The sequence below is a fragment of the Miniopterus schreibersii genome, assembly GCF_964146895.1.
Source record: "Miniopterus schreibersii genome assembly, chromosome: 11".
Classification (NCBI taxonomy): Eukaryota; Metazoa; Chordata; class Mammalia; order Chiroptera; family Miniopteridae; genus Miniopterus; species Miniopterus schreibersii.
The window spans coordinates 39,917,647-39,930,429 of NC_138111.1; the positions used below are offsets into that span (position 1 = coordinate 39,917,647).

A 12,783-nucleotide genomic window follows, 5' to 3' on the forward strand; every position below is an offset into this window, starting at 1 on the left:
AACAAGCCAGAATCCTTATCCTCAGACAGTTTACATTCTACAGAGATAAAATTTGGGGGGAAATTGAGATCGTTTATGTGAAATAAAACACTCTTTAAAATTAATTATTCCATCAATGTATGCAGTGTTTATGATACTAGTAAAAAGCTTAAGAAGCAGTTAATTGTAGCATAGTAGAGATTCAAATTAGAATCTGCTGTTAAGTAGTAAAGGTATTCTGACAACAAAAAATAATGTAGAAATGAGTTAATTTCCAGTGAAAAGATTTTCAAAATACCTTTTATTAGGTAATCTTATAATTTCATAACAGCTGTTTAGGTATATAAACATGTATATATAATTTTCTAAACATATAAATGAAAAGCAGTAGTTTATTATATCTGCTGGAATTTATATTACTCAAAACCTTACTAAAACATTTGTTATAAAAATCAGTAAAACTGCTTAACACATTTAAAAAATTTGGGGTCATGTGTACATAATTATTTTCAAGCTTGCTTTACCAAAAAAGGTGCAATTTCTATCCATGTGTTCATAGTGAGTTTCAAGAGTAGTTCAAAGGAGGGAAAAAAAGAAGGTAGCACTGCCTTGTAACACAGCATTAATTAATACTGACTTACCCTGGGACACTCATGAAAGATCCTTTGTTATCACATGTAGTAAAAATATTTAAAAATCAATACTCCATTTCTATGAATAAAACATAGAAAATAAGACTATATTCTTAGACTAACTTGTTACCATAAAACTGCATCCATCTTGCAGATATTACTGACACCCCACATTATTTCTTTAAAAATATTTACTATATTTGAAATTCAACTGGAAACCCACAGACTTATTCTCCTCCCAGTACATTCACTGAATGCAGATTTAAGTGAGCACATTTCATTTTGCTCGTGCCCTTTATTTGTGTACTTTAAAAATGACTACAATATAGTACATTTATATTTTTAATTGGTACCAAAATTAAGATGATCTATGCAAAACCAGCAGCCTGTACTTCTAGTAACAGTTGTCATATGGAAAAAAAAAAAAAAAAAAAAAGCCCTGAGTCAGTATTTTTTGCAAAAGTAATGAAGAAGAGTGCTCTGATGTCATTTTATAACTTATGAATAGTTAAGACTGTCCAGTATTCATTAATTTTGGTTTCATTTCCATTGAAGAGGTAATGCTTTTGTTTAGTTAATCCAATTCAGCTCATTTCTTAATACTCAATTTCATTTAAATCCTCAGAATCTCCTGATGATTGCTGAGTTACATCTTCCATTTCTGTCAGGAAACAAATAGACAGTCATTATTTTCTCTATTTTTTTTTTTTTGGTAGAAAAATACTTAATTTGCATTCTTATGATTTGATACTATAGCAAAATCCCTTTTCAATCAAGCTTATATAATTGGGAAAAATACTGTTACCTGCACAGGGTCCTGCTTGAAATTTAACATCATCAATGGCAATATCACTTCTTATTGACACTCCCCGAATGGCTTCAAAAATTATCTGAAAAATAATAAAGTCTGAATTTAGAAATAGAGTCATCCTGATAGAACAAGACTGGTCAGGGATAGATCCAGGTTGTATGGCTCTAGAAGCTTAGATTGTTCTTAGGGCTCCCTTTAAGGAAAAGAACACAAAATCACAAATTCAAATTTAGGTACAAAAGAGAATACTTATTTGGAATTTAAAGAAATTCACAACAAATCACTGGAGATTCAGGTCTTTTTCTTCTGGAATCTCTTTAGGCAATTTCCTAGAAATTTGCACCTTGCAAAGCCTCCTACTGATGACCTAGTTTCCCCTCCCTACATAGCACACTCTGCTCCTAGCACCCAGGGCCTGTGAAAGCTTACGCTTCCTTAGGCTCTCCATAAATCTACCTTTGCTACTGGGGCTAGGTGGAAGATTTTAATATGATTGATGAGCCCCATGTAAGAATAGCAAAACATAATTAAATTTACCAAAAAGACAATGTTTCACTTATCATGTTAAATACCATGATATCCAAGGAAGCCCAGGAAGCAGAGGAAACCAGTTTTATGACTTTAGATCCTGAGAGGAAAATAACTAATCAAATATTCAGGTTCTGGGGTAAATCAATTGCATTTCAATCTCTAAGGTGGCCTAACAATGGTTAATAAACCTCTGAATACTCCAGGGAGACTGTGGGTAATAAAAAGTATCCAGAAGACACAGTTTCTCTACTCATTTAATGAGCAAATGACTCCCCATTAGACTAGTTTATGATTAAAAGTAAATCAAGGCATATAAATTGGATAATTAATAAGCATATGAAACAATCTTGAAATTAATGACTCAAAGAAGCTTTAATAACGGAAATGTGGCAAAATAACATTAATAAAACTTCTAGGGACACAACTCTAAACAAAGATTCAAATCATTGTCAAGAAGAGTTTAAAAAAATGTCCTAAAACATCTAGATAGGAGGATATGTGAGTGTAGTTAATAAGCATTTTGGTTTTCTGAAAAATAATAAAGCCTGGTTTTTGACCATCAAGTCTGTAATGTAGAATGTAATAGACAAATTACTTGATGGAATTATACTCTTAACAGTCTGTGGTTGGGCTAAAACACTTGACTTCATAAAAATTTCTTCAAAGTTCCTTACTACTTGGTAATAACTATTTAATAGTTATGATTTCCCCCTTGTGTTATAGATATACATCCTATTAGTAAATAATTATGGTTATTTAAGAAAAAGACAAAAATATTATTTTTTCTTTCAATTTAAGTATTATTTTTTGAAATGTCTACTAAGTCATTAGGACATAAATACATGTTAAGTTGTTTGAACCCAACTACTTAATAAATGGAACTATTAGGTCTTTCTTTTGGCCTAGGGGCACCAGAAAAAAATTTACTGAGACAAAGGGTACCATGAACAAGAAAATTTGGAGACCTGGTCTTAGCCAAGTACCCGGCACATAATAATTCCTAGTAAATATTAGGCAGTATAATACACATGAATGATGTACATATTTTAGTGAGCTGAGAATCTGTTTAACACTTTTTCACTGGTATTAAAATATAAGACACCAGAGAGGAAAACACCTGAGAGCAGAGGAGGAAAGGTAAGCAAAGTATCCACAGGAAACAAAACCATTTTGTGTTTTTGATCAATAGCAAAGTCAGATTCTGCTTAACACTTTAATAAATCCCTTAGGAAGGATTTATTACAATTATCACAATTACAATGTGATAATTGGAATGTCATTGGAGGCCACCATATATTTTCCTTATACGATGAGTCTCAAATCACAGCAGTACTATAGCATTCTAAAAATCATCCCCATCTGCTTACCCCCACTGATGATGTACACATTTACCATATTACTAAGTGATCAATAAGTGCTTATTAAAATGAGCTATTCTGGCTTTGTCCTGCAGGAGCTCTGTCTGGATGCCTGGTGTAGCTATTGAGAATACCAGGTCTATCATGGTGACATGAATTAGAGACCAGAGAGGTTTGGGAGGGAATATAGTTTTAGAAACAATAATATGTTTTAATATTTTGATACTTGAAAGTTTTTAAAACCCTTTCACATACTAATCTTATTTGACCCTCGCTCTAACTCTGGTGATGTCATTGTGGCAGGAATTATTACCCCATTTTGAAAATATATAAACAATCTCAGAGAGGAAGAAGTTTCTCCAAGGTCACCCAGTGCTTGTGACATCCAGGGGAGTGAGTATATTTTGGAACCTCTAGGGTGGGAGGGAGTGTAGAAAGTGGCTTAGAGATACAAACTTTGGAAGCAGTCAGATCTGGGATTAAATTCTCACTCTGCCACTCACCAGCTGGACATCTAGTTTCCCCCATCTGTAAAGAGGAGCTATAAGATCAATTGGAAGAACTTATGTACAGCTCTTAGCACTGTAAGTACCTGGCACATAGAAGATGGCCAAGCTATATGCAAGTGGGTGTGTCTGTGTTTTATTAGGTACTATGATGTTTTGACGAAATTAAAGTCTCCACATAGTCTTTTGGGAAACCCCAGGGAATCACTAAAGCCAGAAGAAAATTCCTCATGGCAGATTCATATCTGTTTCATTTTAAGCCAAAGAGAATGGTCTGGAGTCTTCCTTCCAAATTGTGGGCTATAAATCTCTCAGGCCATTCTGTGCCCTTTGAACTTGAACACCCCAAGATGCCAACCCCAAATGCCTCACTACCCTGTGTTCAAAAAACATTTCAAAGAATCAGCCACCCAGCAAGTCTAGTAGATGTAAGGCCCTGTGCCTGAGCCCCTGGGCTTAGATGCTGAGAAGTCACCCATTCCCCAGAACTCAAATCCTAGAACTGCTGTGCATCAATATCATTTGGGGGTTTTAGAAAACATCAATACTCAGGCTCCACCCGAGAGACTCAGATTCATTTAGTCTAGAACAGAGATTGTCCATTTTCAGCATAAATCAGAATCACCAGGAGGGTTTGTTAAGATACACATTTCTGGGCCCCACCCCCAGAGTTCCTGGTCAGTAGTTCTGAAGGGGGCCCTGAGAATGTGCATTGCAGGTGAATTTCATTCTAGGTGAATTTGCACTTCAGGTGTTGCTGCTGGTCTCAAGACCACACTTTCAAAACATCTGAATAGGGTTTGGTATCCTAATAACCTAAGAAAATTAATTTATCACCTCTGAATAATGATCAGTTATATTAGTAAGTTCCTGAGTGATCCACTTTCTTTCTGTAAACAGACATTAAATTGCTATCAAAATAATCTTTGGGGCAATCCGTTATTGCTTACTAAAATTCTAGACAGTTTTGTCCATCCTGAGATAATGGGCATCCCTGGATAAGGGCACATCTTCCCTCTGTCCCTGGCTCTTTGGCAGTGCTGCACCCTGGATGGCCCAGGTCCAGGAGGTTTATCAGCCAGAAGCAAGGATCAGAAGGAAGCTGGGCTTTTAGCTGAAGGCCACACCTGAGAGATGTTCAGAGCGAGTTCAGGAACAGTCAAGGATCAGAAGGTTATATCCCCAGAGCTTTCGGAAGCCTTGGCTCACGGGGCCAGGTGAAGTCAGTGCCTGCCAAGAGGCCCCTGCTAATCTCTAGACTAGACTGGCTGCTCAGCCTCGTCTATTGGAATGTAAAAGGCTCATTCCTATCACTACTCAGACTCCCTTCTAATTGGGGTCCCCCCTATAGGATAAAGGTCTTCTGCAGCACATGAGAAGACCCAGGGAAAGACTCAGGACTTAGGATCAAGACTCAGTTTCTTCCGCATCAATGTGGACAGAGGCTTAAAAATCTACTTTGGACCATATGTTCTGGTAAATGTAGGCTCACAGCACAAGCCCTTGTATGTGGGTAAAGAGCAAATGATGCAGCTGCAGCAACTAATTAGGTAATAGCATGTTTAGAAGAAAGGGAGACTCTGTTTTATAGATTTGCAGAACATATAGAATGTACTTGACATTCATAATGTACCAAGACAAAAACAGACACACTTTCATCGTTGAGCTGCAAAAATCACTTTATGCGTAAATACCCAAAGCCATCTCCCCCGCCTAATTTCCCATTCACTGCTTAGATTTAATCAATATAGACTAATTATGTTTACTCTTAAACAAGCACTGCCTTTATCTCTGACCCTGAAAGAGAACAGAACATTCTCTTTGGTAGCAAGAACTAGAAAGACCAGACGCCCACAGGGGTGTTTTCCGTCGCTCGCGTCGCCCGCCGCCCGGCTCACCTGGTGCTGCCGCTCGCAGCTGTACTCGATCAGCGCCCGGAGCCAGGAGATGCTCTGCTCGCCTCTTCTCCTCCACAGGAGGAAGTCTCCGCTGTCGCCTTCTTTTTTCAAATACACACTCAGCAGGCCAGTCCCTGCTCCGTACATGTGGTAGAAAAAGGTCAAGCAGTGTTTTCCAATGACTCCTCGCAGAGGCCCGGACCGGAGGTGTGCCTTTTGTCCATACACCATGTGGGACGCCTCGATGTACATGTAGTAGCCTTGAGAGCAATGCAAAGTCAGGTATTGTTAAAAAGGGCGCAAGTTATAGTCTCTTCTTTCTCTTTTGTATAATGTTCCTGGGAACAAATTAGAGTAAATGGATGACTTGACTACAGTAATGATAAAGGATAGTATCATTTTGGAGAATATGTATAATCCAAGGACAATAAATATGCTACAAAATTTAGATGATCAAAATATTTTTTTTTCATTTAATAACTTATAACTCAGTTTAATATACAGGAGGTAATTAATATACTAGTATAATACCACTGATGGAGTGATTAACATATTGGAATTCTAATAATTCATGGGAAATATTCTGGAGCTTCCAGACACTGGTTTAGGGGAGAGAGCATCGATTTTGTAGTCAGGTAGATCTGGGTTCAAATCTTCACTCTGTGATCAGGTCGAATGAATTATGCTCTCTGAACCTATATTCATCATTTCCACAAACACAGACCTGAGAAGTCCTATTGGCTATTAAAAGGGTAGGAGACAGAGTCCTGCCAAATTAGGTCTTATAAAATTGTGTGCACTGTGCAACACCTTCCCCCAGTAAAGTTACCACCTGCAAAACTGGACCATTAGAGTCTGAGATGTGGCTTTCATTGCCACCGGTCTTCCCTATGATCTGCTTTAAAATATTAGGAAAAATACTGTCCATGTTTCTGGAGTGCTCACCGATCACATCCTCATTATTAAAACTAATGGTCAATTTTCAGTCCTTGCCGTTCTTGTGCCACCAGTAACATTGGTCATAGTAGATTACTGCTGCCTCCTAGAAGTACTTTCTTATCTTGGTTTGCAGGACACTGTACTCTCCTGGTTTTCCTCCCATTTCACTGGTTACTCCTTTGCTAGTTAACCTTTCTTCTCTGACCTATTAACCTGGTGGTGCTCCAAGGTTCTCTATTCTCACTCACTCCTTTGATCACATCATGTTCCACGGCTTTAAATGCTACATATGTTGTCATTTCTCAAATTTAAATTTCCAACTTCTATGCTGAAATCCAAACTTGTTTATTCAAACTGCCTGATGGACATCTCCACTTATTGTCAAATAGACATCTCAAACTGAACATGTTCAAAACTAAACTCCTAATAGCTTTACCTTAAAATCTACTCCAGCCTTTCCAGTTGGTCAGGCCCAAACCTGGGAGTCACGCACCACTCCTCCCCTCCCCTCACTCTCCACATCTAGGCTGTCAGAGTTCCTCTTGGCCCTCCCTTCAAAATACGCCTAGAATCCAGTCAGTTACCTTCTCCCCGCTTCCAGTGCTACCTCCTGCTCTAAGCCACCATCATTTCCCACTTGGATGAATGCAACAGTTCCCAACTAGCCTGCCTGCTTCTACCCTCGGTCTCCACAATCTAACCTCCACATGGTATCCGTGGTGAACCTCCTAAACAAAAGCTATATCTTACCACTCGTCTGTTCAAAACCTCCCATTGCCTTAGCATTTCACTCAGAGTAAAAGCTGAAGGCCTGACAGTTACCGTTAGGGCCCTATACTATCATCTCCTGCCCATTCTCTGACCTCTGCTGCCTACTGCCTTCCTCTCCTGCTATCTTTCTCCTGACTCACTCTGTGCTGCCCGGTCACACTGGCCTGGAATATGGTAGGTATGCTACCACCTCAGGGCCTTTGCTTGTGCTAATCCCTCTGCCTGGAATGGCTTTTCCCCCCTATAATCTCAGTTCTCACTCTCTCACCTCAAGTCTTTCTGACTAGGCCTATTCTGACTACACTATTTCAAATTACAATTCCCCTCCTCTGGCACCCCTCATTCCCTATACCCAAATTTATTACTTTCCATAGCATTTAATTGTCTCTTAGCATACTGTATAAATTTTTAAAATTTTTTTAATGTTTTTATGTCTGTTTTCCTCCTCTAGAATACACAAAGGCAGAAATATTTCCTGGTTTACTTCACTGCTATGCCCCCTAGAACAGTGCCTGAAACATAGCAGATACTAAAAAAGTATTTGAACGAACAAATGAACGCATTTTCTTCCACGGCTCTAAGCCACAAACCACTTTGACGATCTGCAGAGTACTTGGCTCTACCAAGGTCACTCCAGCTGTGTGAGAGCCTTGGCAATGGGACATGCACTTGACTAGGTGCGCGTTTTGCTCCAAGGCAAAACTAGCACAAATCTAAGTTCTGATAAATTAAAATCATATTAATGCAAATGTTCTCAAACTAGTTCCATACCATATCATGTATCTTTTTTAAACCAAACACACGTAAGATAATTCTTTAACTTCATTGCTTTCATTCTTTCACAGGCAAGAAAATTGCTACATGAGAAGCACTGGGGTGTTTGCACTTTCAGCAATGAAAGAAACTTTTATTGGTCTTTTCTTTAAGATTTTCTAACTTAAGCTAGGCTAGATATAAGCAAATACAGATATACATAACCCTAAAAAAAGAGTATATTTAATTTAATTCCATGGAAAATAAGGTCAAAGCATGAAATGACCATGGTTTATCACCTAACTATGTACAAGGATGTCCCATTCTATTCTATACATAACTTAGTGACACAGTGGATTGGAACCATATCTTAATGCATGTTTAACCTAAAAAACATTTCCTCAAAAAAATACTTCTTAAGGAAATAAGAAGAAAATCAAAGAAAAATAATTTTTGTGCCTGGCTTTGGACATCCTAAATAAAGAACCTTGGCTAAAAATGAAACTCTCAATTGGGGGATCGGAGGGGAAGGTTCCCCCAAAAGATGTTGTCACTGAGAAAATGGAAAGTAGAGACTACTGGGGCCTGAAACATAAAGGTTTTTTTCACAATGCAAAGAAAGCAATGGATCCATCAGGAATGAGAGATGACTCAGTGTCTTTCATCTAGTGATAACAACCTGAGTCCCAGCCAGAACTGGTCTGAGGTCTTAGGACAGAGAGGAAAAGCCCTAATCACCTCTAGGGTTATCCAATGCAGTTCTTTCTTTCATGAGCACAATGCTCTGATCACGTAGCCCCAAATGCACGAAGCATTACTTTGGTAATGTGTTCACTGCATGCCCTCTGGGTCTCGGGAATCTGGCTGAAGCCATTACCTAAGGTTTCCAGTTCCAGAGGTCTTTGTGTTTAGTACCATGAAATATGAAAGGAATCTCCTAAGCTGTTTGATCTGTGTCACTGTGCTGTGCTTGGGAGAGGTGTAACATGCAGGGGGATGTGAATACAATTGCTTCTCCAGGGCACTGACACCAGCCTACTTTTCTTGAGTAATGTTGGCCTTTCCAAAAATCCTTCAGGGATATAGTTTCTATTTTAAGCACATAAGGCAATACTGATTTAGACCAACATTTATACCTATAAATAATTGTAACATATTTGTCAGCTGATTAGAATTTGTCCCTCTGTTACACAAAGCAATTATTCCTCTAGAGTCCAAATACGATTTTCTTTTTGACTTGCACGTGACATTTCCTTTCCCCAGAAAAGATCAGAGCTTCATGGAGAGCTAGTCTGCCTCACATGTGTTTGGAAAGCAGAGAAAAACTCTGTGTGTTGACAAACTCTGCCACATTACTACTCCAAATGCTGTCTGTCTCAGCAAACAAAAGCTCTGGGTGGAAGCCAGGGAGCCCCAGCGTGGAAACCTCAGACCAGCTCACGTGTTCCTGCACGTGAAGGGTTCCAGTCTGTGGAGGAGATTATTAACTGGAGAAAACAAACCACTTTCTTTCTGTGGGTCATTGTTTAACATTCAAGGCGGGGCCTCCAATGGGTCTATTGGGAGATCAGGGTCCCATCTGTTCTTTGCCCAGCAACTGTGATGTGTTGAGACATACACCATACGCAACATTTGGAGCAGTGAAGCAGCTGTTCCGCCAGTCTTGCAGCCCCTTTCTCCAGGGCTGGGAAGGAGCCCGGTGGCCTGTGCAAGGCCATGTGGAATGAACAGCTAGCTGCACTCATTAAGTTGGAAAATGATCCTAAACAGCCAGGGGGAAAAAGACATTTGGGGGAAGAACAACAGCTAAATATATCTCAAAAATTGCTTTTTACCATACGTTTTAATTAATGAATTTTTAAAATATGTCTTTATTGATTTCAGAGAGAAGAAGGGAGAGGGAGAGAGAGAGAAACATCAATGCTGAGAGAGTCATTGATCGGCTGCCTCCTGCACGCCCCCGACTGGGGATCGAGCCCGCACCCCGGGCATGTGCCCTGACTGGGAATCGAACTGCGATCTCCTGGATCCTAGGTCGATGCTCAGCCACTGAGCCATGCTGGCGGGGCTCACCATACGTTTTAAATGACTTTTAAAGCTTGTCATAAATGAAAAGCTTCAGTTTGGGAAAATGGAGAAGTTCTGCAGGTATAGTATAGCGGCTGCAGGTAAAGTCTAAAGTACAACAATGGGTATGGATTTAATGCCACTAAACTATAATACACTTTAAAATAATTAAAATGGTAAATTTTATATTATGTATCGTTTACCACAATTTTTTTTAAAAAGCTTGTCATAGAAGCCTTCTCTGTGTAAGTAGGATCTGACATCATCAGAAACTAGTGTGATAAATCTTTGAAAGATTGAAGGACACTGGAGATTTTGATAATCTGGAGCTAATTACATGGTTACAGATTAACTGGGTAGCATCGTTACAGGTCTACCAGCTACAAAAATTCTTAAAAGATAAGGACTTGAATTAGACTGATATTACATTTCAGCTGTACAACTAACACAATAAATATATAGTTTTGATTTTCTTTAGTCTGACAGCACAATTTTATAATGAAATGTCATTTGGCATTTTAATGTAACATTAATATTTCTATCACACAAGAAGAGAGCGTTCTTAGAAATGACGTCTACCTTTACTTAGTAGCATGTTGGAAGAGAATTTAATTGCCAGAAATACGGGGCATGTATTGAAACACTAAACAGTGCCAGAAAAGAAACTGATGGTGTCTCTTTCTCTGGAAATTGTTAAGAAAATGATGAATTGCTGTTTCTCTAGGATGTAGTCGCAGGGAGGAGAAAGGGAGGACTCGACTTTTAATCTATTTACTGGTGAACTCAGTGAGCTAGGAAATGTTACATAGAAGTCATTTTCTTACTGACGTGGAGAGTTATCTGTTGATTTATGTGTTCTACTATCTCTTGGCCACAAAATTTTTGTAAACTCCAGGGCAACTGAAGCAATTGTTTAAAAAAAATTGTGACAGCATGACATCAAATAAATGTTAATAAAGTTGCAGTAGCCAATAAAACCCTGGGAAATGTGTTAAGACTTGTCTATGTATTGTAAAGAAATAGCAACTTACCAATTCTGCCATGATAGAGCTACTCAAGTAGACAGTGGTAGGAACTGGATAGACAAATCTTATGGAGTCCATCCCATCTTGATGCAAATTGAGATCCGTCTCACAAATGTCTTTATTATTTTACTAAAGGAGCCAAATGATGGGACTAGAATTTTTATTTTTTTTGAGGTCTTTGTTGCTGTTCTACTAGAATGACTTGTTTTACTAGATGACTGACTGAAACATTGGAAATGTTTCCCAAAGTTTAGTTACACAAATACTGTCTTCATATTATTTTTGTCCATCATCAAACTACCTACACTATTATTCATTCAACAAATTTTTTTATATAGAGTCCATTTTTATTACTTAAATACATTTTTTCGAATAGGGACGTTATTAGCATGAAAACAAAAAACAACTATAAATGATGAAATAATGGTTTTGATGTACTGATTATATATTTTTCTTTTACATGGATATTACTATCAAATTAAAAAAATATTTATCCACCTACTACTTGAATTACCCTGTGGCAGTTCGGAAAATTTTAATTTAAGGTCTACCAAACTACTAAGTCATTTTACGTGTAGTCATAGGCCGTGATTTTCTATTTATAAAAGCACAAATGACACAGAACAATGAGTCCAAGAAATTATCCCAGAGATGAACACGAGAGTTTATAAAAGACTTACTAATTGTAAAAATAGTAATACCATTCATTTCAATGGAGCTCTTGTAGGATCAAGCCTTTTCACAAACATAGTCTCAGTTAATCATCATAGCAACCCTAAGAGATTAGCAGGACATCCATTGTTATCTTTATTTTACATATTAGGAAAGCAAAGCCCAGAAGTTATGTGACCATACCCCAGTTTATGCAGGCAGCAAGTGGCAGAGTCAGCTCACTCTTTATTCCTTGGTCTTTCCACTAGACGACACCATGCTACACCTTAGGATTCGGAAAGGTTTACTGCAGCTCCAGTTAGTCAGTGGGAAACTATAGTTCTCTTGGAATTGCTACATATGATGATGTTTTGACTTTGATAGACACACAATTAACTGTCATATCTAAATGGTGGCTCTTCTGAGCTTCTCTTTTTATTTAATGGGCCTATATTTACTGACAACCTAATGCAATTGTCTGTAAAGCAGCTTTGAATGCTTCTCCTCTTTCTATTTTCTTCTTGTGTATGTTTTCCAAGTACAAATGGATAGGCTTAAAGGATGGGGAGTGGAAAAGTAAAATGCAGTCTACAGGTACAGGTATATCCTTGGAAAGTCCCAGAATGCATTGCATTCCAAAAGGATTCTGTTATCACAAACACCAAACAAATACCTTCTGGTCATCAAGGAGAAAGATACTATGCTACTGGTCCAGAGTTTGAACCTATTACTTTAGGAATGTATAGCATAGGAAGTTCTGCCATTTTTGTATCCTGCCATTATTTTACTGCCTGTATTTGAAAAAGAGACATAGAAAAGATGGTTTAGGGCTAAATGCAAAAATAGCACTAAATCAACAAAG

General features: G+C 38.2%; 1 protein-coding gene across 2 annotated transcripts in view; it reads right to left on the bottom strand.

The window, feature by feature from the left end:
• Positions 1-249: 249 nt before the first annotated feature.
• MAMDC2 (MAM domain containing 2) overlaps positions 250-12,783 on the bottom strand; it is a gene marked incomplete at its 3' end in the record, with an annotated part of 111,721 nt that continues 99,187 nt past the window's right edge. Inside the window, exons 12-14 of one of the 2 annotated variants that reach the window (XM_081151258.1) lie at positions 5,716-5,975; positions 1,417-1,501; positions 250-1,272 (exon numbers count right to left, since the gene is read on the bottom strand). In XM_081151258.1, the coding sequence (XP_081007384.1) occupies positions 1,208-1,272; positions 1,417-1,501; positions 5,716-5,975 (410 nt within the window). Of the gene's footprint in view, positions 1,273-1,348; positions 1,502-5,715; positions 5,976-12,783 lie in introns of those variants that run through there. The other variant, XM_081151257.1, reaches the window with a different exon arrangement.